The sequence below is a fragment of the Corvus moneduloides genome, chromosome 13 (genome assembly GCF_009650955.1).
Source record: "Corvus moneduloides isolate bCorMon1 chromosome 13, bCorMon1.pri, whole genome shotgun sequence".
NCBI classification, from domain to species: domain Eukaryota; kingdom Metazoa; phylum Chordata; class Aves; order Passeriformes; family Corvidae; genus Corvus; species Corvus moneduloides.
The window spans coordinates 16,089,657-16,114,187 of record NC_045488.1 but is presented as its reverse complement, the minus strand read 5'-3'; the positions used below and the strand labels follow the sequence as shown (position 1 = coordinate 16,114,187).

At 38.1% G+C, this 24,531-nt stretch overlaps 1 protein-coding gene across 4 annotated transcripts in view; it reads left to right on the top strand.

Moving 5' to 3' along the window:
- RORA (RAR related orphan receptor A) overlaps positions 1–24,531 on the top strand; it is a 389,378-nt gene extending 364,847 nt beyond the window's left edge. For 3 of the 4 annotated variants that reach the window (XM_032122711.1, XM_032122714.1, XM_032122713.1), the window contains 8 exons: positions 2,709–2,850; positions 4,536–4,931; positions 7,804–7,925; positions 9,013–9,145; positions 9,825–9,932; positions 11,360–11,470; positions 12,801–12,913; positions 14,170–24,531. In XM_032122711.1, coding sequence (XP_031978602.1) covers positions 2,709–2,850; positions 4,536–4,931; positions 7,804–7,925; positions 9,013–9,145; positions 9,825–9,932; positions 11,360–11,470; positions 12,801–12,913; positions 14,170–14,334 — 1,290 coding nt within the window. In that variant the 3' untranslated portion in view covers positions 14,335–24,531. The remainder of the gene's footprint in view (positions 1–2,708; positions 2,851–4,535; positions 4,932–7,803; positions 7,926–9,012; positions 9,146–9,824; positions 9,933–11,359; positions 11,471–12,800; positions 12,914–14,169) is intronic. The other variant, XM_032122715.1, reaches the window with a different exon arrangement.

Below are 24,531 nucleotides of genomic sequence, written 5' to 3'. Positions count from 1 at the left end.
TTTTAAAGGCCTGGGTTCAGGCAGTTCTGCTCTACTGAAAAATCTAGCTTCAAGCTGTAACTTAGCTGATATATTGTACACTAAAATGTATTGAGCAGCTGTGTCTCTAGGGAAAATCTGGAAAAGGAAAAGGGCCAGTATTTTCTCCATTATAATACTAAAAATAATCCTCATCTTGACAAGGCTATTCTTAATAAAATTCTTAATAAAAGGCTGCTCTTAATAAAATACACCAAACTGGCAATTCAGAATCAGTATATACCTCAGCTAAAGGGGAAAACATATGGATCCTTGAGGTTATTGGGACACATTAGTTTCACATATTGATTAGGCTGACTTTCAGAATTGCAGAGTGGTAGAGGGTTTCATGCAGTTCATGTGTGAGAATGTCATTCAGTGTAACTAGGGAAGTGTTTGGAGAACTGAAATTTTCAGGGGCTGTTGCAGAACGCCTACCAGTCACTGGTCAGCTCAGTCCCTAATCCTGTTTTTCTGGTGAATGGCATTGCACTTGGAGTTTAGTAGTGAACCCACTTGTACTTGCACTGGAGTGACAGGCTCCACTGAAGGTGCTCCCAGAGCTGGAAGTTAATCTATCTGTCTACCCAAGAGCTGGTTCCTCCAGAGAGATCAGTTGTGATGTTGGAATGATAGGCATTTCCATGGTATTTCAGGTTTTCTTTAGGGTGAAATGCATTCAATTGGAGCTCAATATGTGCAATACTTTCAGTCTTAGTGAAATCATCTCACTGTTGACAAACGTGAAAAAAATGGTTGAAAGTTCAGTCATATAGAAACAAAGACCAGAAAAAAAGGGGAAGAAATTATGTACAGGGAAACAGGATTAAAGACAGCATCTTCAGTTTCCTTACTTTTTTTTTTTTTCTGTTCCATGTTTCCTTAGTAAAGCTTTAATAAAAGGGATGTAATCAACAAAGACTGGTGCCCTTCTGCTAAGATGGAGCAGGGGCTTTGTCTCAGTGTTTTGCCATGTTTCTGTCTGCAGCCACTTTGATATGAAGTACTTGACTACTTGAGACTTGTCATGCAGAAGTTCTTCCTTTATTTGCTTCACCAAGTATCTGTGCGTGTACTGAGGGACTCCAGCATGAAACCTTTGAGTAAATAACAAATTGGTAAAAGCCCAGCTTTAATTAAAAGGTGCCCAGCCTTTCCAAGGAACTATTTTCTTTGCAGCACTGTTAATTAATCCATTACGTGGCAACGTAAAACTAAAATAGTGTGCTCACTGCTCTCAGAGGCTTCTTTAGAATGACTACATCTTTGCAGAATCCTTGTGAAGTAGGTATTACACACACAGCAGCATATGTTTGGGCAGTCTGTGGCAAAAGGATGAAATGGACTTCAAAGCAAACAGCTGCGTAGTGGTTAATGACATGCACCCTTCAGGAGGAGACAATAAAGTTGTAGGTGTGCAGAACCTTCCAGCTCTGGCTTTCTCTGGAGATGGGGTTACTGAGGAAAGAGATCGTACATAAAACATGTTTTAGCTTTCCCCCTCCTTAAGAATCTAAATCCTGCAGTTGAACAAAACCTGGGCTGTCAGCATCAAACTAACTCACACAATAGCAGCAATAGGTGACAGCAGCACCAGTGCAGTGACCATCCCTCTGTCCTGGGCACTAGTGAGGCACCTCAAGTGCTGTGTCCAGTTTTGGGCCCCTCAAGACAAGCAAGACATTAAGGGGCTGGAGTGTGCCCAGAAAAGGGCAGCAGAGCTGAGGAAGGGGCTGGAGCACAAGTCTGTTACTGGTTTTAAGTCTGGTAAGGAACAGCTGAAGGTGCTGAGGTTGTTTATCTGGAGAAGAGAAGGCTCAGGTGTGACCTTCTTGCTCTCTACAGCTCCCTGACAGGAAGATGGAGCCAGGTGGGGGTCAGGCTCTTCTGCCATGGAACCAGCAACAGGACAAAAGGAAATGGCTTCAAGGCTGTGGCAGGGGAAGTTTATATTGGATATTAGGAAAGAATTCTTCACTGAAAGGGTGGGCAGGCATTGGAATAGGCTGTCCATGGAAACGGTGGAATCATTATCCCTGGAAGTGTTCAGAAAGGTGTGTGGACGTGGCACTTGGGGTTTAGTGGTGAACACAGTGGTGCTGGGATAATGGTTGGACTTCAGGATCTTAGAGGTCTTTTCCAATCTTCATGATTCTATGAGTCTATAAAAAGCATGTTAAGAAATTGTTCTTTGTAGGAGAAACTGCTCAGCATCGTGCTGTGTGTTTTTAAACACATACACACACTGCCAAGGCTGAACATCAGAGCCTGCCACTGTCACTCCAGAGAGCAGAATAGGGTGGTAGCTGTTGAATCCTCTCTATTTTGGAGAACTATGCTGACCTGGGAAAGATAGGAAATCAAGGAAATCTAGGTCTATAATTAGTTTTATTTCATTTAGAAACAGCTGGTGTACCATATGTAATATGGAATCTGTAAAATCAGTGAATAAAAAGTGTAATTCCTTTATGTATTACAACACTTTTTAAATTAACTGTTTTTTGCTAGTTACTGTTTTTTGTTTGTTTCTAGGAGAGGAAAAAAAAACAACAACAAAACCCTCTTAACTTCCTTTAGTTGACTATAGAGCACTTGAACTTCATTTTCTGTTAGGTACGCTACCTTTCAGAGTCTTTATTTGCTCCATCAGTTAACAGCTTCTTGACTTGTATTTTGTAATTGCATCCCAGGGCTTTTTCAGAAGGAGTCAGCAGAGCAATGCCACATACTCATGTCCTCGACAGAAGAACTGTCTGATCGACCGGACCAGTCGGAACCGCTGCCAACACTGTCGCTTACAGAAATGCCTTGCTGTGGGGATGTCTCGGGATGGTAAGCTCTGCTAACTCGGGGCCTAGCTGCAAAAACTAACATAAGGTGTAGTAGGATGTATGGTAAACCAAAAAACATAGCATTTATATTCTAATTGTGCATTGGGCTGATAGTTGAGATCATCAAGTGAGTTTTAGATGTTGCTATATATTTTTCTATGTTATATGCTGTATGTTTTTAGATGTTGCTGTATATTCACATAAATATATATAAATCAGGGCATGTACAAAGTTCTTGGATTTATCTTTTTTCCTACTTATCTATTACAGTTCCCAATTAAGAGCTTTGTCTCTGGTCATTTCTTGAAGATGCAGTTTTTTGGTCTCATGTTAATACTTCCTCTATGTGTTCATTCCCACTTAAGTGACCTGTAGTTGCAAGTAGCACTGCCTGGTGCATGGGTACAGATCAGAACTGCATCACAGTATCGACAGAAGTTAAATATGTGTATAATGAATAAGGGAAAAAATGCAAAGAGAAAAATAATGCAGTGTTTTTTCAAGGATAGAATTCTGAAGAAAAGATGTTCCAGTGCTGTTAATATTAAGCTCAAAATTGCAGCTCGAGTAGTGACGAAAGCCCGCCTCTGCCAAACGGCTGCTTATGTAATTCAGTCAGAACTGGCTTTGCAGCTGAGACTTGCACGCCTCCCCCACAGATGGAATGGAGCTGCCACCACTTACCCATTTGAAGATCTGACTCAGTCTTTTCCCCTGCCACAGTGACAGCAGCGCTGCGTGTTCTACAAATACATACACATTACTCTAGGTACATGAGGCCCGATCAAGGAGATTGTTTCCAGATTACATTTACTTCTTGAATTACATTGTCTCTATTTTTTTTGTTGGTCATCAGACTAAAAACCTGAAACAGTTGATCATTTTATGACTAGTTCCTCCAAAGTGGTTGCTTTCCTGTAGAGAAAAGCAGAAGGCAGTAGTTGCCTTTCTAAAGGATGAGGCTTTTACAGCTGATACAGGTCCTTGAAATCACATGCTGCATCCTTGGAAATTCCCTGGATGCTGCAAACCAGTTGCTGCTGGCTTACAGCTAATATTCCTTAAAGTCATAGTAATGTTGTGGAGATACACACATGCACTTGTGTCGCACACATGTAGGCTTAACAGTTATTAATCTACTAAACATTTTTGCTTGTCACAGTGGCACTGAAAGCAGGTTTGATGGTTCTTCCCACGTGCTTTAGTCCCAATATCAGTAAAGCCTGCTATTGATACATTGAGATGGACCCAACATGTTGGCACCACGCTCTAGGTTCACTCTGCATTGTGAATGTTCAGCTGGTTGGAACTGGACAGTTGTCTCAGGCCACTGTGTTCTAGTTCAGCTTCTACTTTTCTAGGTAGGGTTTGAATGCTGAAGAGATGCATCTGTCAACCTCAACAGACATACAAGAGAAAATCTTTTCAGTACAGAAGTGGAAAGTTAATGAATTGAGCTAAACCAGTGACTTCTAATGGTCCATTTCAGTGGCATGTCAAGACAGTCTTTTAAAGAGCAGGTGCTGCAGCTGTGTACCTGTAACTGAGAAGTGGTTCTTAGGTCTGCCCATCCTGCACATTTGGGGTTTGGGCTGTGTCCTTCCATGTAGAGTTTAAAGACTCAAAACAATTAAAAGGCAGTGGTGGATGTGCAGAAATGTAATCTATTGTGTGTCTGTATTTCAGCTGTAAAGTTTGGTCGAATGTCAAAAAAGCAGAGGGACAGCCTGTACGCCGAGGTGCAGAAACACCGAATGCAGCAGCAGCAGCGGGATCACCAGCAGCAGCCAGGAGAGGCAGAACCACTCACACCAACATACAATATCACCACCAATGGGTTAACAGAGCTACATGACGACCTCAGTAATTACATTGATGGGCATACCCCTGAAGGTAGCAAAGCAGACTCTGCAGTTAGCAGCTTCTACTTAGACATACAGCCTTCTCCAGATCAGTCGGGTCTTGATATTAATGGAATCAAACCAGAACCAATATGTGACTACACACCAGCATCGGGCTTCTTCCCTTATTGTTCTTTTACAAATGGGGAGACCTCTCCAACTGTGTCCATGGCAGAATTAGGTAATGAGAGAGAAAAGCTTCCATTGTAATTGTCTTAACAGTACCCTTTGGATTAAAGTGACACATGTAGCCAGGTGATAGCAAGAATGCTGCTTCAGTAGAGCTGTGGGCATGTATGGGCATTCTTGTGTGAAGTGCACAGTAAATACCCTGATCTCAGGGCACACGGGGAACTCCTTACTGCTCTGGACTAAAGCTCCCATGAGCCTGTAGTTGATCAGCTCTACCAGTGATGCTTTTGCTTTCAGTCCTTGTAATAGAACCCTTGGAATACTGATTAAGAAGCTAATTTTTAGTGCTGAGTAAGCAGACGGGGCATTTCTTTATTTGTAGATTATTTTTAACAATTTATCTCCTTTTTCATTATCTCAGTACTGTCATTCCCAACAAAAAGTGGTAAGACTGATTTTCTTCTGCTCTTTACCTGGGAAAACCACTGGGTTAATCTGAGGGCAGTTCTTGTCACTGGTTGAAGAGGATCTGGCCGCAGATACTGAAGGACATTTTTGAATGTAGCAAGTTTTGATAATTTCTCTAAGAGCCTTATAACAACCACATTAATTAGCACATTTTACTTTAAACTCTTCCCTTAATGATTACACTAGGGCTGAATTCCACAAGTATGACTTGTCAACAGCTGAGACTGGTGTTAGTGTGCTGTGTGAACTGGTTATAAACAAAGTGGAACAGGACATTAAAGAAGTGGTTTCATGATTCCATTACTTATGTAAGCAGCCAGGAATTTAGAACTGATTTTGCTTCCTAAAGCAACGTTTTTTCTAATTATTTTGTTATGAAAACCTAAAAATAGTTTGAAAAATCAGGTATTCCAAATAAAAATTTTGTGTGGTTTATTTTATGTTTTTTTGAGAAATTTTGCAGAGACGAAGTCACAAGAAGCTTACTTTTTAACGTCCTTATGTTGCAGAATGCTGTCCTCTGCAATATAATTTGTCCTGATAGCCAAAATATTGTGTCTGGCTTCAGTTCAAATAATTTCAGATAGGTAAAAATCAGAAGAAAAAGTCAGGGCAAACGCACTGGTACCAGCTTTGTCTCAGTGGAATGATTGCTAATTTTCTCATGGAAGGTATTAAAAAGATCGACATTAAACCCACAGAAAAAAAAAAAAAGGGGGTTTTCCTTTGTAGGCTGGGTATTGAGTTTGAAACAGTGGCCTAAACTAACTTTGTCTTGCTGCTTACCTTTATTTACATAGTGCTTCGTTTAAACCCTGCACAGCATGATTTGGGTGCCCAGCATTGACATTACTGAGCAATGTTTGAAGAATGTTTGTCTGCCAGACGAAGGTTTCAATTTAGAAAGGTGTGGCTGTTCAATGAAAGTATTTAGGTGTGTGCTGAAATACAGTCCTGAAGTGAGGCGGAGGTTTGTGAATAACATGGGAATATTTTGCCTCCTGTATCCTGCAAGGGCACAGGGATCATGCTGTCAGCTATTGCTACCAAGAACAAGTGTCTAAGTACACACTTCTGAAAAAACCCAACTGCTCTGAAATGCATTAAAGCTATGGTGACAAAGTATAAATTACGTTGTGTTTTACCTTACTGATTGCTCAGGTAGCACATATAATCTGATTTTACCTCAGCTGTATGTTAAAGACTTTTCAGGTGATACCTTACATCAGATTACCAGTGCATTAACCGTGAATCTAAACAGACTGATTGGTCCAGCAGTTCAGTTTGTGAAGAGTTGGGTTTTATCATTACCAAACAAAGCCAATTTCGCAGAAGACCCAGTAATGCAGTCCCTCAGAATACCTCCATGTTGTAGTGACCACCACTCCTGTTTGGTCTGAGCCTTCATTTTCAGTGGCCTAACAAGCAAAGTTGTGTGAGACAAGTCCCCAGGCCTCTACTTGCCCCGTGCTAAAATAGGAGAACTGGCCCACCTGAATGGTCAGGGCAGGAAAGATAAAGTGGAACTCGGGTATCTAAATTCTATTCAGGCTTTTGAAAGTGGTCTTAAAGGTTTATGGAACCAAGTTTTCCTACTAAATGTAAATCTGCTTTATGGGTCTTTTAATCAAGTATAGCAGCAGAAAATAATTTTATTTGGAATTAAAACATTGTATGGAAATTTAAAATCATGTGCAGTAAACTAGGTGACTACTCTAAAGCTGAAGGAAAAAAACCCTTAGTGATTTTTTTTTTAGTGTGTTATCTTAATCATCTGGATTCTCTAATAGATGCATTTTCCTGATATTTTTTTAATTGTATGAGAGTAGGAAAAAAAAAAAAAAAAGAAGACACTTTTCCCTCCCAAGAAGCCTCATAGGACAAGAGTCCTGCTTGAGAGAGCGCTAGATAGGTGGTAACTGTATTTCTCTTTTGGAAAGCCTTGGCACTGGCAGCTCTGCCTGGCTGGCAGTGCCATTTTGTCCCCAGTCCCTGACAGCGTCCTGCGTTCAGCGCGGCCGTGTCCATGGACACTTGAGTGCCCTCACTCAGGGGTCCATCAGCCCGCTTCTTCCCTCAGTTTCCTGCGGCCGTACTCCATGGTGTATGTCCGAGCCCGGGTGTCCAGTGACGGACGTGCCGCTGAGGTTTCCGTGTCCCTCCTTGTCCCGCTCTGCCGCTATTCCCGAACTTTGGCTCACTGGCGCGCAGCGCTGCGCGTGCGCCGCGCGCCCTCTGCTGGCGGCTCCGGGCACGGCCGCGTCCTCCGGCCGGGCGTTAAATGGCTCTGCGTTCCCAAAGCCAGTTCCAAGGGGACGCGAGTTAAAGCAGTTTTCTCTCTCAGCTCACCCTCTCCCCTCCCCCTGTTGCATCTGAAATATATGAGCTTTTCTCGTGTTTGAAGGTATAGCTTTGCATTTTTAACGTGTGTCGCTTTCTGCTCTTTCTTTTAGAACATCTTGCACAGAATATTTCCAAGTCACACATGGAAACTTGCCAGTACTTGAGAGAGGAGTTACAGCAGATAACATGGCAAACTTTTCTGCAGGAAGAAATTGAGAACTATCAGAACAAGGTATAAAAGCATGCCAAGCTATGGCATGGTTTCTTTAAAGCATGGTATTTCCATAACACACTGCAAAATTCACTTTTTCACCGCTTTCTCTTTACTATCAAGAATGTTTATTTCTGTGTGTTTAAAAAAAAAAATAAACTAGAATCAAAAGCAGCAAGATGGTCAGGATATCCTTTGCATTTGTCATTTTTACAGGTATAGGAAAAGGCCAACAAAAGCCAAAGCCACCGGGTTTTGTGATGTTACATGCTGTGTTTCATTTTGACTTTATAAACAGAGCTCCATCAGATTTCCAGCCTTTGGGGTTCACTAACCCTGATTCATGCTCCAGTTGTCCCTCAGTGTTTGGGTTTTACCTGTGGAGTAGCAGCACAGTGCTGCCATGCCACCAGGGTATTGTAAGATCTAATCAATGTTATTTCCAACATGCCTTCCATCCACAAGCTACTACCAAGTGGCTACTTTTGGAAAATGGCCTTGGGAAGCACTGCTGAAGCACACTGTTCTTTGAACATATTTTTCATTTCCACAGAAGAATATTTAACCTTTAGGAATATAATTTTTTCTACTTTAGGTGATTTCATTCTGCATTATTATCAACATTGGAAAAACTCACTACTTGCATGCCTTCTTTATGTTGTTATCAAGGTGATTTTCACATATATGAAGATGAGTTAGGTTGATAATTTACATTCAGTACAAAATAGAGAAGCTGATAAGAAAAATATGATCATGCCTTGCTGGTGTAAATTGGCATTTTATTTTCGTGCAGTGAATAAAATGCCCACTGAAATGACCAGAATCATTACATTTCGACATTTTTGGCCTATGAAGTAGAAATACTCCAACCTGGATCTCTTCTGATATGACTGAAGAAGTCTTCCATGGTTGCATTGTCACTTATCCACATGAGGCTCTGGCTTTGAGGTCAATTCCCCTTGTCTTTTAAGCAGACTGTAGCCAGAAGTGTTGGAGAAAATTTACTCCACTTTGTTGTTTGGTGTTTTTTAGCTCAGTTTTACTTTCTGACAATGAGGTTTCCAAAGCTTGGTTAGTAATTTTTGAATTTCTCTTCTCTCTCAAACAGCAAAGGGAGGTAATGTGGCAGTTATGCGCAGTCAAAATAACAGAAGCTATACAGTATGTAGTGGAATTTGCCAAACGCATTGATGGTTTTATGGAACTGTGTCAAAATGATCAAATTGTGCTTTTAAAAGCAGGTATGTGGGTCAGTTTTAAGGTCTGCTTCTATTAGTTTTGCCTAAGGAAGGTATTACATATAGTGGTTGCATACGCATATATTCATATGTAGTACAATGATCATTTAAAATTAAATAAGGGAAAACCTTGCAAATTGTCTGTCTTTGAAGTAATACCATCTTAGTTATTCTGGGGAGAAGGAGTTCAGGTCTACCTATTAAATTTTCATTATTGACAAAGGGAGTAATGAGTGTGTTAAGATGTAAAAGTTGGATTTTTTTTTTTTTTTTGATTGCTAATAGTGAATATTTCAAGGTAAAAATCAAGATTTTTTTTTTTCTACAATATTTTTGCAAGATATTGTAGAAGTAATGCAGGTTGCAAATACTGGACCAAGTTGTTAAGGCTTTGCGAACATAAATTTAAATGAGCTGCTTTGGCTTCGGAGACTTCGTTACTCTAAAAACATTACTAGAGTTTATTAGCATTAACTAAGTTGCTTTAGCAAAAACTTGTTAAGGGGTTTATGGGAATCCTTTTAATTCTACCAGCAAACCAAACTATGCTCTGTTACACCACAGCAACTTACTACTCTACTCAATTGATAATGAATGCAGAGCATTATTTTTAAATCCTCACTTGCTCTTTGCAACTGAAGTCTCTCCTTCCATAGTCAAACATACGTTGTTTCTGTTTTAGGGTCTTTAGAGGTTGTGTTCATCAGAATGTGCCGTGCCTTTGACTCCCAGAACAACACAGTCTACTTTGATGGCAAGTATGCTAGCCCAGAGGTTTTCAAGTCCTTAGGTAAGGAAATGTCAAGTGTTGTGTCTTAAAAAAAAAAAAAACAACAAAACCAAGCCAAAGAAAACAAAAAAAACCAAACCAGAATAAAAATAATAAGGTGAAAAAGCAAGGGAAAACATCTGCTTTGAAAAATCAGTCTATAGTATTCAAATAAAAGAGTTCTGGAGCTCAAACTACTGTTTTGTAAGCTGTCATGCTGGCTCTGTTTGAAGCCAAGCTGATTTCAGGAGGTAAAAGTGCTTAACTCTCTGTAGTAAAGGACTGTTGGTGCTGAAGTTCAGCATTTTGATTAGGGTAGAGCAGTTTGGACTCACTTGTTGAGAAGCCAAGATTTCATATCTGATATAACACTTCATATATCCTGTTGGAAAAGGCAGCAGATTTTAAGCTTACTTTGGATATACTGATGTATAGTGACATATGCGTTACTGCTCTGAAGATGTTAATGGTGTTTTTAAATGTGCTAAGTCCAGTTATTTGCAGGTAAAATATTGTAAATAATTTTTTTAATTGAACTACATACAATTTTGAAATTTTTTCCCATGTATTTTTGCTGATTTTAAAAGGAGGTATTCACTGGGTCTAGATTTGGGCTGTAAAACATTTTGGAGGGCAGTGAAAATACATCAGTAGAGAATGCTGGACAGTTACTGAAGTATTCTCTGCCTTTCTAAAACACCTCAAGGTACAAGGTCAGAGTGCAAACAAGTCTGGGTTCTAGGGAAATATAACTTGGATCTGTTACCAGCTGTATCCAAAAGTTCAGGCTGGGGAGGCTGAGGAAAACCCTCTTCTCTCAGGTTGTGGTCCTCTTCAGAGCAGGGCTCACTTTAAAGACTGTGTACCTGCATGTGTGACAGCAGCAGTAACCTGAATAACACCTGTGTGAGCAAGAGAATGGATGGAAGGAGACGGAGTTCCTCTTCTGCATGAACCATGTTCAGTCAGACCTTGGCTTCTCCTTTTGCCTCCTGCATGTGCCTTGTGTGCCTCTCTCTCCCCCCATTCTGTGTGCTCAATAATCTTAAAATCAGAACTTAAGTCCACTCTTTGAGCCTTCAGTCCACACTGATGTGACAAAGTTCTATTTAGAAGAGAAACAAAGATAAACCAATTTTGAGCTTGAAAATAAATAGCTTGAGATTTATCCATATTTACCCCACAAGAACCCAATGTAGAAAAGATACAGTGTGCAAAACCTTCAGAATCTTGGCTGCCAAGATGTGGGAGCTGGGGACTTGTGGGAGTGGAGTAATACCCTCAAGGATGAGTGAGATCTCACTGCCATCACTTCACAGTCCTTAAGGAGACCATTCACCTATGAAGCGTTTTATAGCTATTTCTCATCTCCATCAGAATAAATCAACAACTCTGTAGCTCTGAAGTAGTTTTAAACAATGTAACAAGAGCTGTACTTTTTTTGGCAGGTTGTGAAGACTTCATTAGCTTTGTGTTTGAATTTGGAAAAAGTTTATGTTCTATGCACCTGACAGAAGATGAGATCGCTTTGTTTTCTGCGTTTGTTTTAATGTCAGCAGGTAAGAGATGGTTTCCTCTAGGTTTATTTGGTAGAGGTTGTTTCTATTTTGAGGTCTTTTTAATGATAATGTTAAGATTATTGGACATTGTGGCAATGTCACCATCTTTTTTAGTGTCTCCTCACCAAAATTTTTATTTTAATAAACACATTTGAATTTAGGAACCAATTTGTTAAATTGGAAATCTTAATCTGAGCCCTTGTTCTCCACATTTTCACCTTGTTGAGGACTCAGCTTCTGTGCAAAGGCTTAAATACATTTGAGTGAGACCTGTGGGCCAATCCTGGTGAGACAGGCAGTTACTGAACTCCCACAGTCACCTTTCCATGTGTGGGAGCTTGCAGCTGCAGCACAAGAGAAAACCTCCAGCATTGCCATTTTAGTGTAGTACAAAGACACACAAGTAATTTAGGTATCTGTCCCCACTGTGTGACTGGGGACACTGAGAATTATGGTACCAAACATCCAAGTCATCCCAAGAGTCAGGCTGGGTCTGCCATGCCTGCAGCTAAATTAATAATCACAGGTTGATGTGCACAGGGTGCTCCAGGTCCTGGGAAGGCTTCTTAGGTGAGGAAGAACAAGATACTGGGGCAGAAAGTGAGTTTGTGCCTGGCCTGACACCCGAGGAAGCACACTGTGAGTTCAGACTGCAGCACAGTAGACTCAGGAGTGGTGATGGAAAAGTCTATTAGCAATGGTGGATTTATTGAGTCTATCACAAATATGTTCTCATGCTGTTGGCCAGACAGGAAGTGTGTTAGCCCTTTGTCTTAGCAAGCCACAGAACCCTACAGTTCTATCACACAGAGAATGTAGCAGCTAATACTACTTTTCTGTCAGGAAGTTTAGCTGCTATTTTTTTTAACAGCCGAATCTTTGCATCTGATTTATCTGTAAGTCACTCTAAGTTCTGTAAGATCTGTAAGTTCTGTTGGTTTTCTCTAAATTCTGTAAGATCTCAGCAAGAAGATCCTCTCCAACTACTTGTTCATTATATGTTCTATTCATTTCCCAGTAAAAAGTTGCCAGCCTCATTTTGTAAACACCCTGCATTTTACAGATTTTTTTTAGGAAATGAATAATAGATCTTAGTCAGATACATTGTAGTCTCCTAAATAAGGGTTTTATAAAAATAACTTTTAAGTGCATGTGATAAATGTATTTCAAAACCTATTAATTATGAAACCCATTTTCTATATGAAAATATATAACACGTGGAAGGAAGATTGCAAACAGGAAAAATGCATCTGTAACAGACTTAGTACTTCCTGGTGCGCTGTGATCCATTATGTGCATTACTAGAGGTTTTAACTCCATTTATATTCAGATCGCTCATGGCTTCAGGAGAAAGTAAAAATTGAAAAACTCCAACAGAAGATCCAGCTAGCACTTCAGCACGTCCTACAGAAGAACCACCGAGAAGATGGAATTCTAACAAAGGTAAGAATCATCCTGTGCCATGTCACAGGACTGTGAAAGAGTGGCTTCATCTGAACATTGCCCCGATTCTGGGGTAAAAGCTCATACACAGTTAATTTATTTATAAACCCAAAATTCTTTGTTCAAAATTGAGCTGCTCAGCTGAGACTATTTACTTAAACCTAGAAGAGGTGAAATGATGATGTTCTAGGAAACAAGGTTGATAATGGTCTGAAAGGGATTATTTTTATGTGGAACTTCATGAGAAGCGATGAAGGTTTTTATCATAGTTCTCCTATACAACACTCCTATTCACACAGAATAATACTATTTCAGTGCTACAACATGCATGCCTTAATCCTCGTGGAATCTCTGCCTGCCTGACAATTAAGTTGTTAAAACATGTGAGACAAAAACGAAACTTTTTCAGTCTTCCATGAGGACTTCCCCACACAGCCTTTTTCTCAGTTCTTCCAAATACTGATGCCTAGGAAAAAGAGGCACTACCTACCGTTATACTAATCTGAAGTATCTTCTTGTAATTTCTCAGAAATGGGAAAGTGGTGTGATGTTACAAGAAGTAAATCTGAAGAACTGGGGAAAGATAGGCACTTCACTTTTACCTTGCAGAGATAGTTCCTTTTACACCGCTGCACAGGCAGAAAGCTTATGCTTCATTTCACACCACAGAGTTAGTTACAACAGAAGCAGGATGGTCCAGCCTGGGCTCTGCAGATTTTCTTAATTTCAAATCCTAGCTCATGTCATTCTTCTCTTAGTGCATACTTTGGATACCTTTGTTGGAAGAAAGAGTCTTCCATATGCTTTGACACAAATACTTTGCTCAGTAACTTCAGGGAGTACCTTCATGATATTTTTGAAGTACATATTTTTCACCTTATTTGGCTTGAGGTAAATAAGTCTAATCTATTGCATTGCCAGTTCCTTCCATAATAGTCACAGTGGGTTTAAAAGCAATTGGGATTGCCTTCTTCCAAGAGGATAATTTAATGAATGAAGATCCAGCCCTGAAATACTTGTTTATCAATCCAGCAAGGAAACCTAATGCCACATTTTCCTAAGAATTTAAAAAAGATTATTTCACAAATAGCTGTGAGTCCATTACTATAATAGCTTTAGCAAATATCCGTGACTGTGCATCTGAAATGTCCTTGTTAAGGTAAATAATTTGGTTTGGGAGAGCTTTAATCCTTACAGCAAGAGTAGGAGGCCTGGTTCCATGTATGACCATATGACTTGTGTTCATTTTTTTACAGTTAATATGCAAAGTGTCTACTTTAAGAGCACTGTGTGGACGACATACAGAAAAGCTTATGGCATTTAAAGCAATATACCCAGACATTGTGCGACTTCATTTTCCTCCACTTTACAAGGAGTTGTTCACTTCAGAGTTTGAGCCAGCAATGCAAATTGATGGGTAAACGTATCACCTAAGCACTTCTAGAATGTCTGAAGTACAAACATTAAAACAAAAGAAAGGAAAAAAAAGGAAAAAAAAAAAAAGAAAACCAAGACACTTTATATGGCCCTGCACAGACCTAGGGAGCCAACACACTGCACATCTCTTGGCAGTCGGGGTCAGGCGAAGGATGGGAAACAATGAAACAAAGTTGAACTTGTTTTTCTCATGCATATGATTTCCATTATGCCTACAAATATGGACCCTTTTTCTGTCTCAACTTCTCAATCCTTGACCTCTGTTTACACAGACTGAGGGTACTAATGTCAGAAGGTTGTTTTCTCCTGTAGTTCACTGCCCAGATTTTTGACAGAACAATCAATTTGTTGGTCAGAACAGAGTCCACCTAGTAATCAGCGACTGGTGTGCGTTGCAGAGATTTCAGCATCAGTTTGCACAACTTGCTCATTGTTTCATGAAGGACGATTTTTTTTCACCTACCACTGTTTGCCAGTAGACATAATGGCATGAAAAGGGTCCATAGCAATAGCAACAATAGCATTATAATATATTACAGGGTAAATGGGCATGAAGACTATATATAGCAAAAGAGATATTGTTTATATATTGTTTTAATTAATATAAAATGTAGTTACTGGTATAGCTTTTCTTGTTGAATTGATAAGGCACTTTCATTTTGCACCTTTTTCTTTAAATTAAATGCTAGCGTGTTCATTGTTGTGTTGCATGTGCACCAGAAATTCAAGTTTAACTGAAAAAGGTTTGGCAGGTACTGGTACATTGGGAGGTATTTATGCTGCTGTTTTCCATGTTACTTTTAAAGAGAGGCTGGTCATATCCTGAAATGGTTACAGATTTTTTTAAAGAGTTGAAAATAATGACAATTTTCTACATTAAAATTATTCTTTCAGAAGTTAAATTCAAAGGTACTTTTATTTTCAAATCTTTCAAACCTGGATGCTTCAAAGTCAAAAGCCTTATTTTCAAATGTTCTGAGTTTCCACTGTCAGAGTTAAACTAATTAATTACAAATCATTTACAAATGAGTAACAGAACATCTTTGAAAATCAGGCTATTAAATAGTGTATTTCTGCCCACCATAAATCCAAGTTTGAAAGTATTTATTCAAGTCTGTATCTACAGTAAAAGTATGTGTGTATGACATGTCTGCAGAAAAGTAGTTTTTATACATGATATTACATACTTTTTTACTCCATATTGTAAACAATGTCTTCAAATGCCAAGCTGTAGCCTGTCAAAATCTATGGGTTTGTCTTTGATTTCAGTGAGTTTGAGACACTGACCCCTGTTCTTCCAACATCCAGCAGTTCAGTTTCAGGGAGCTGAACAGAGAAGTCTGTTCTCTCCTTGTTTAAAAAGACGCACTTTAAAGTTGATCAGATGGGGACAGACTAAGGAAGGAAAGGCACACTTTTGCTAGAAAGCATTGGTTTGTTCTTGGTACAAGCCTGGAAATCATTAATATCAGAAATCTGCATTCTATGATTCTGATTCCTGTATTGCATAACCAACCAATAAGCTGAATCTTGCAGTGTTATTAATTACCATTCCTTTCAGGAAGAATTCTGTCTCTGAGCAAAGCTGGCAGTAAATGTAGTTCTGAAGGAAACAGATTCACATAAACAACATTGCAAATTAAAACTGTAGCTGTTTGAGCCAGAGGTGTATAACTGGGTTTGCATGAGATGAAGATGCGTAACTGGATGCCCTGTAGGCCAACGCAAATGCAGTTTCTGATGAAGTACCTAAGAAAAAGCTGGGAACTTCAGAAAAGGAAAAGGAATGAGACAGAATGTGCCCTACTGCTTTAATTTCCAAGGGTAAACAATCTCATATAGGTTATAGTTGTTGAGAAGTAACAAGCAAATAGAAGCACACTGAAACCTAAGTATCTTAAAAGGAGAATCAGTGGGTTCTTATTAGCAAAATACAGTTTATTCTATGATTTGAACATGTTTCCTTTGGGGTCAAATTGAGACATTTATCTATGACACTTACTAAAACCGTTCCAGTCTAGCACATCAGGGAAGGTTACAGCTATCATTCATCTCTAGGGTTTGAAAGGAGGCCGAGAGGAGAGCATCACGGTTCTTCCTCAGAGCGGTGTGCTCTGGAGTGTGGGAGGGGAACACCTGCAGCTCTGTGAGCACTGGGATGGAGGCAGGAGAGGGCTTTTGGATGAAGTCCATAGAGCTGTCTTTTTCCTGCTCCATCCTGCCTGCTCCTGAAGAGGTGGCTCACAGCCCAGCACGTGCTCTCTCCACTCCCACTGAAACGCTTTTCCTAGGATCATTGTTTACTTTATTGGAGTAACTGGCATGATATGGTACTTGCATTCTAATGTGTGTTCCTATTTTTGAAGCACCCCTTTTAACTAACAAATGTTTTCTGAATGTGACCAGCCTTAGGTGCTAGTCCTGTAAAGATCAACTAAACTTAATCTCAGTGTCAACTAATGAATAATGAATAAGACCTGTACTTTTTTAGAGAGCGAGATACAACTCCTACTTCTGACAATGTAGACTACCAGGCAAAATATTTGGGGATTAGTTTTCAGTCACATCCTGTTCTTACCTTTTTATGATGAATATTAGTACTTTACCAGGCATCTAGGTGCCAGTGATTTTGTTTGGAATCTGTTTAGCATATTTACATTCATAAATCATTGACAATACAAGTCTTGGAGCATTTACTAATAAAATACATAACGATAAAAAGGTTTCAAATAGGGCCTTAGCTGAAAGTGATCTTCCAGGCCAGAAAATACTATCAATTTTGTTTGTGGGAGCTCATGTGTACTGGGACCTTGTTAAATCAGGCTGAGCATACATACCCCAAGTAACTTAGCTTTCCTGATCACAGTTAACAGCCACTTGGCAATAGAGTATAATTTCTGGGTTGCTGTTCATGGAGAGGGGAAAAAAAGGGATACGGCACAGCAGATGTACTGATAAGACATCTGTTGCCAAGGAGGTTTTTATGCAAGGGGACTCAGAATGACACTGGAGTGGCTGCTCAGAGATGGCCATGTGAGAACCCAGCGCAGCAGAGGAAATTGCCTCTGCAAAACACGTGGGACTGTGGCCTGGTATCAGATGATCAACCAGTTAAAAAACACTGGAGGTCAATGGATATTCACATGAATATTTTCATCATGTGCCCAGTTCACTACAAATAAAAACACTAGGATAGCTGAACGTAATATTTTAAGTTTTGATTACCTGGTCCTTACAGTCTGCAAAGATATTTTCCTTGGGAGTTATATCTGTCCCTGGAGATGTTTTCTGGATTTCTAGGAAGAGCTACTAGACTTATACTGTCATCTGAACCACCCTAACATATGTCATCACCTCCCGCATTGTTTGACGTATGGAATTAGGTAAAAAGGGAGGCTGTTTTTAAGTTTGGTTGTTCTTTATTAGCTTATCTATCTTAGTATGGATACCAAGATATCTGTGTATGTGCACCTGTGTGTGTGTGAGAGAGTCCATTGTGTGCGCACATGAGTGTATGCGTGGGACGTGTGAGAGGCTGCTTCTAGGCTGTTAAGTGTCAATGGAATAAAGAAAATGTATTCAAAATACTTAAGTCAAAAATAGAAGGTGGAAAAAAAGATTTATTCTATACAAAGCCTTGTCTGGACCACTTTAGAGAGACTTCTATTTTTTTAACCCTTCTATAAATGTTTGATGGCACTTGAAATATTCCTGCAATAAAATGTGATTTGTGTAAACATTAAAAAAAAAAGATTTTGTAATGTGAAACAATGAAAGAAAGTAATGTAATTTTTCTAAAAAACAAAAAAAAACCACAAACGAACGAACTTTGTATTATTTTCTTGATGGAATTTGTCTATTTGTCTTTGGAAAACTTTTTATTTCATTGAATGTGCCATAGTAGAGGTGTGTTTTTCTTTTTCTTTCCTTTTTGTTTTGTTTTGGGGGTTTTTTTTAACATTTTAGATTAAAGGAATAGCTGTGTTCCGACATTCCAAAATGCAAGATGACATAGCAGTCATGATTAAAAGGTTTGATTAGTAAGCTTCAATCATTGTTGCTTTTTTTGCACATGTTCTTCATTCCTCTACAGTGCAATATGTACATAGAGCACTTGCGGGTGTAACCTTGATCCCTCAGGGAAAAATACATATTTGTACAGGATTTTTCTTTTTTTTTGCCTTTTTTCTTTTCTTTCCTTTTTTTCTTTTTTTTTCTTTTTCTTTTTTTTTTTTTTTTGCTAAGGAATGTCGATTGAATCACTTGTCTGTTGTTGAGGGGCAGCCAGATAATAATCCTAAACCACTGTCACAAAACATTGATTGTTTAAATTTTGTGCCCTTTTATTATTTAAAAAAGAAAAATAAAAGTTATTTTCTGACAGTTCTTTGTGCTGATTGGTGAAAAAAAGGGTAAATAGATAAGCACCTTATGATTGACTTAACTGTGAATGACAATCCATCTCGTTATCAACAAGAGAAGCCCTATCATTTTGGAGCTGGGGTTATGAGTCAGAAACTAATGTGCTCAGGGATCTTCTAAAACTCTTCAACAGGGTGGCCAGCACTGCTGGTGGAACAAATTACTTTTTAAAAAATACGCTAGTATTTCTTCCCTTCCCCCTGCCCCCAGGCACAAGAGAACTGGATTTTTTTTTAACTCAATGCTCTACGTGTGCCTCATTCTCTTGCTCACTTTTGTAGTAGAGCTGCTTTTTGGTCGGTATTTTGCTCGAAACAGAAGTACTCCAAACAGTGCAAAGATTTTACAATTATATTTTAGAAAATAAATGCTGACCCACTAAATAAATGATTGAAATTAATTTCAGTACCCTCTGGACATTTTTATAATGATAGGACTACTTTTCCAGATGAAATTCAGTGTTCTGCAACAGAAAACAGCTTTTAGTATTTAAATTATTGTCAAAGAAAATGAATCAGCTTATGAGAACACAGTAAGAATGAAAAGGTCATGATTAGGTTTCAGCAGTGAAGTCACACAGACGGGAACACAGATCTGCAGGAATACAAGAACAACACTTCAAATGTTGTCTGTTGTTGTTGCAGATGTTTCATGGTAAAGCCAAAACCTGACTGGAAAGAAGCACTGAGGCTGAAGACATTTTCATATCTAGTACATCAAATACAGCAATTCCAAGTGATCTTACAATGGCACCAAAATCCACCAATGTTTAGGAAGTCTCCCAGTGCCAAACTATAGGATGCTGGAAGCATGTCCCAATTAGCTTTGTTTTATGGTTTCACATTCTTTTGAAAATGCAAGTAGAAAAGCAAATAAACAACTATGAGCAAAATGAGCAAGGTGTCAAGACTTTGGTTACGTTGGGAAGAGAGTGAATTTAATTTCTCCATCAAATCTGTCTGCTTGCAGAAAGCCCCAGTTTTCCAGTATCTTTGACGATTTTTTCACGGGGTATACAGCTTCCAGTTGGTTACTTTAGATTGCTTAATAAATAGGGAAACTATTTACTAGTACTTAGGGTTTCACAAGCTGACAGTTGAGTTTAGCTAGGAATGGCTTTCCAAGGCAGACGAGTGCTTAGCAAGTATGATCAGTTGGTGTTCTGGCATCTTCAGCAGAAGAAAATTCCTATTGCTGATTCACAGTGGGCCCTATTCTTTACACACTTGCATATCAATTAAACATACTCTTGGAATGGACAATCTATAAGATGTTTTAACTATGTAGTGGGATGATCCAAGCATTACAATATCTTTTTTAGGATTGGCTAGACAGTCCCCAGTCTGTACTTGATGAACAAAACAGGTCACACAGTGTAAGCTGTGCAAACAACATGTATTTTTTCCCTAGACATTCCTAAACTCCCCAATGTAGATAAACCTATTAATATAAATGTCAGAAACAGCACTTACTATACAATATCCAAAAATAATAAGCAATTTTCTCTTGATTATTCATTGTATGAAATTCTACCTGTGCTAGCTGATTCAGATTGCACAGAACATCTTTATTTTCCTTAGCTGAATATAACTATTAGAATTACTTTTTAATTATTAATACTAATATTTATTACTTTTAAAGTTTCATCCATTAATATATTTGAATATTAGCCTCTTACTTTGTTTAAATATTCCTGTCAGTAAATCATTTGGTGGAAATGAGGGCAAATGCATACAAATACCAAATACAACAACAAAAAGTAAAGTTTTAAAATACAAATTAGTTTTTATTTAAAAATTCTTGCAGTGTGTGCTTTAATTCTAGTACTGTGATAATGGCTTGCTACATAATGCTAAGTCACTGGACTTGAGGGGAAAAACACGTAACATAATATACAGTCTATCTTTGGAACTTTATTCAGGTACTAAATAGAATTTTAACATCAAAACAGAAGCTGTATTCTACCTTTTCCATATGTAATGTTGCTGTTTGTCTTTTTTTTTTTTTTTTTTGCCTTTATCATTGGTAGAATATAGCAATAACTTTATAGCAATAAGTAGGCTATCCAAATAAGAAACAAAACATGATAAAGGCTTCAGATCAATACTCATAGGCTCACTTCTTCTGCCACAATATTCACTTGTGTGTCTTCCCTCATAATCTTAATACTTCTTCAAGCTGAACTTCACAATCAAGTTGTTCAACTTGATGTGTGACATCACACTTTTTGTTAACATCTGCATGTTTTCAGTGTTCACATGTCCTATGTATACTTGTGTTCCTATGTTAGTGTTTCTCAAGGTTTCTGAAAGCACAATATCTGTGGGCTATAATTCTGCACAGGGCTCTCTGTGTTGGAATTAATTTACGTTTCTTGGGGCAGGGAGTGTGAATCAGCTGGAATTATTGGCAGCATTTCCTAACTGAAGGAACCAAGCTGCTGCAGGTACTTGGGAACTCTCCGGCCACTGCAAATGCAAAGTGCAGCCCACAGCCGGCTCTTGCAACTCCTCCAGGCCGTGGGGCTGAGCTGCAGCTCCCGAGTTCCCTGCCCAGCGCGCTCCTGTAGCCAGCACAAGCACGTGCTCCGCGCTGCAGGAGCTGCACTTCACAAAGAACCGAGCTGGGTGTGCCTGGCAGGGTGTTTCGATTACAATCTAAACACTTGAGCAGCGTTCAAAGAACCAGTTGTGACTTTCGGTTTGAGAAACACTACCCTGAATTACCCTACAAAGTCTTAATGTAGATGCACAAACTTTACAGGAACTTGCAAACTGTAATGCTATCTATATCTAATGCAGAGAATTCATAAGCAATACAGTGAATTTTATTTCACAAAAAGGCATACGTACTGTACACCTTTCTAAATCCAAAATGTTCCTCATTTCTACATTGATTTAGAAACAAGTTACAGAACAGTGGTTAATATTTGAAGTATTAGGACATTAACTGGCTGCTTCTTTATATGTAACTGTATTGTCTGCCTGCTCCTTTTCTGGAGATGTGTTTTTGTATTGGATCTTTGGGCCAATGGGAGGCTTCAAGCTACAATGTATTTTCCCAGATTAAATATATTTAACATATGACAAACCCCAGACAAGGCTTTTGAAAATGTATTAAGAACTGCAGTGTTAGGTGGTTTATCTGCAAACTGTTTTCAATGTTGTCCATTTTTATGGCACCTTTAACAATATTGTTTCCAAAGTACAAAAAAAAGGTTAAAAATATTCTAGCCATAACTGAATGTCAAGCAATAAAAACAAATGACTTTTTGTGCATAGATTTAAAAGAAATACAAGTTTTAGACATCTGCATGTAAATGCAATCTCTTGTTTACTGCTTTCTTAAACTTGAGCAACTGATTCCTTATTTTACTACTAATTTAAGGACTTGTAATGGCCTGTAAACATTTTATCTTGCTCTATTCTTTCAACTCTAACTTTGTCTCTGCTTTGGAGTCATAATATTTAATGTTGTTCTGCTCACCTCTATACAGTTAACTTTTTGCTTTCATTCTGTATAGATAAAATTATACTATAAACAGCCTACACAGTGCAAATATTTATCTGTTTATCAAATACCACATTATGCTGTATAATATCTGTTTTACTATATAATCTATTTTAGACATAGCTGTTTAGAACTAGAGTGTGCTATTTTTGTGTTTTTCTGATGTGTGGTGCTAGATAAGTTACTTTTGTGAACAAAAACAAACAAACCCCTTTTATTCCGAGACAATACCACCTTTGGGTCTTGTTAATTTCACTGAGTATAACTATATATAAATATATATATTTGTGTATATATATATATACACACCAACATATGCCCAACAAGTACCTGTATCAGAGTACAAGATTTGGGACATGGTTTTCTCTTTAAATGCATAGTGTCATTATATAAATTATTCTATAGTATATTTAATAAGGAGAAAATTACTTCACCGGTACAGATACTTGATATCAAATGTAGAATTTTTTTCTACATTATTAACATTATTAATTATTAACGTTATTAAAAATGTTCTGTCCAGCTTGTTATCCTTTTGGTTACTAAAACAGTTTGCCTGTATTGTATCAAAAATAAGAAAAACATCTATTCTGTCAGTATAAAATAATTACAATATGCTGTCTGTCTGAAAGGGAGGTAGTTATTTGGCTTGTTGGGAGAATTCTATCCTGTTGTTGCATCAGAAATTTATAGATGTTATTCTGCTGGGTGCCTTCCTCCCTCCTCACTTTAAATAGGATCTATACATACTCAGACTGCGGATGTTACTGGGCCATGCCTACACACTTAACTCCAGTTACTGTAAATAGGAATGTTCTGTAAATCTGCCACGATGGATGGCTAAATTCAGTCCCTGGATATGCTTTATACACCATGAATACATATCCAAGGACAGCCAGTAGCAACTGAAGTTCATTAAGAAGTGGAATTTGCAATGTTTTGTCAGGTATGGGGGTTTTGTTTTTATTTTTTCATGTATACCTTAATTTACGTAGTCATATACCCTTCAAAGTATTCCTATCCCCTGTTCCTTTCATTCTAGATATTGTTTTCATGTTCATTCTTAAAAACTGATGGATATCAAATATCTAACTAAGGAGGTAATTAACCTTTTAAATATTTATTAGAACTTTTCTGTAATATTACTGAATTTATAAGATCTTTAGCAAAGATTTTTGAGCAATTTATTAATAACAATGCTTCTGTTTACTGCACTTTTTGATAATAGAAGGTAGTGAATTTTAAAGCCATGGTTCTTGGCTTCCATGCACTGCTTTTATACCCTCAATCCAAGGAATATATATATATAAATAATTTTTTTTAAACAGCAAACATACTGTTGACCTAAAAACAAAAACAAACTTTACTGCACCATGGGTATATTTTCGTAAGTGGAATGTTTAACTGCAAACACTATCAGGACAATTATAAAAACCTCTTGAAGCTACAATCTTACTTAAATATAAGCCATGACAATTTTGTTTTCCCTTCTTGATTTAAGTCACCTTTTGATATTTTCAAAGAGAAAAGGACTCACTCTTAAATTTGTACTTACCAACCTGTAAGTAATGCCAGGAACGCATTCTCCCTATTGTTTTAATAGTTTGATATATTTATGCAAAACCATTTGGTTAATATTTATCCTCCCTCTTTACTAAATGTTCAACGTACCAACACCAGAATAAATGCTGATTACAAATACACATCGGATTGAAGATTAAGCACACAGACTTAAAAACCTCGTTGAGTGATATGCTCAAATTTCTGTAAATACACACAAGTTTAATGCAATTATACTGTACATGTAAATATGTGCTGTCTGTTATGTGTACAGTATGTATAAATTCCTTTTCTAGCCACAATAAAATGTAAGCCATCAAGAGGAATACTAAAGTGGTATTGTACTAAACCTTTGCTAATGATCTTTACCCAGTCACTTCACTTTTCCCTTCCATGGACCTTTCCAACTCACTCTTACGATAGCCTACTTATATTCAAGTTTGTTATTTTACTCGGTCCCAAAAAAAGTATTTTGATTCATTTTGTAAATATGACTGTAAAAATAAGAGATTTAATGTTGTCTTTTAAATACTCCAATTTTCATTCTAATATGAATGTTGTTATATTGTACTTAGAAACTGTACCTTTAATATTACATTACCTTTATTAAGTGCATTGAACACATCGATTTTAGATGTGCTTTATGTACTGTTATCCTGTAATAAAACTTCAGCTTCTAATGGAAAAAA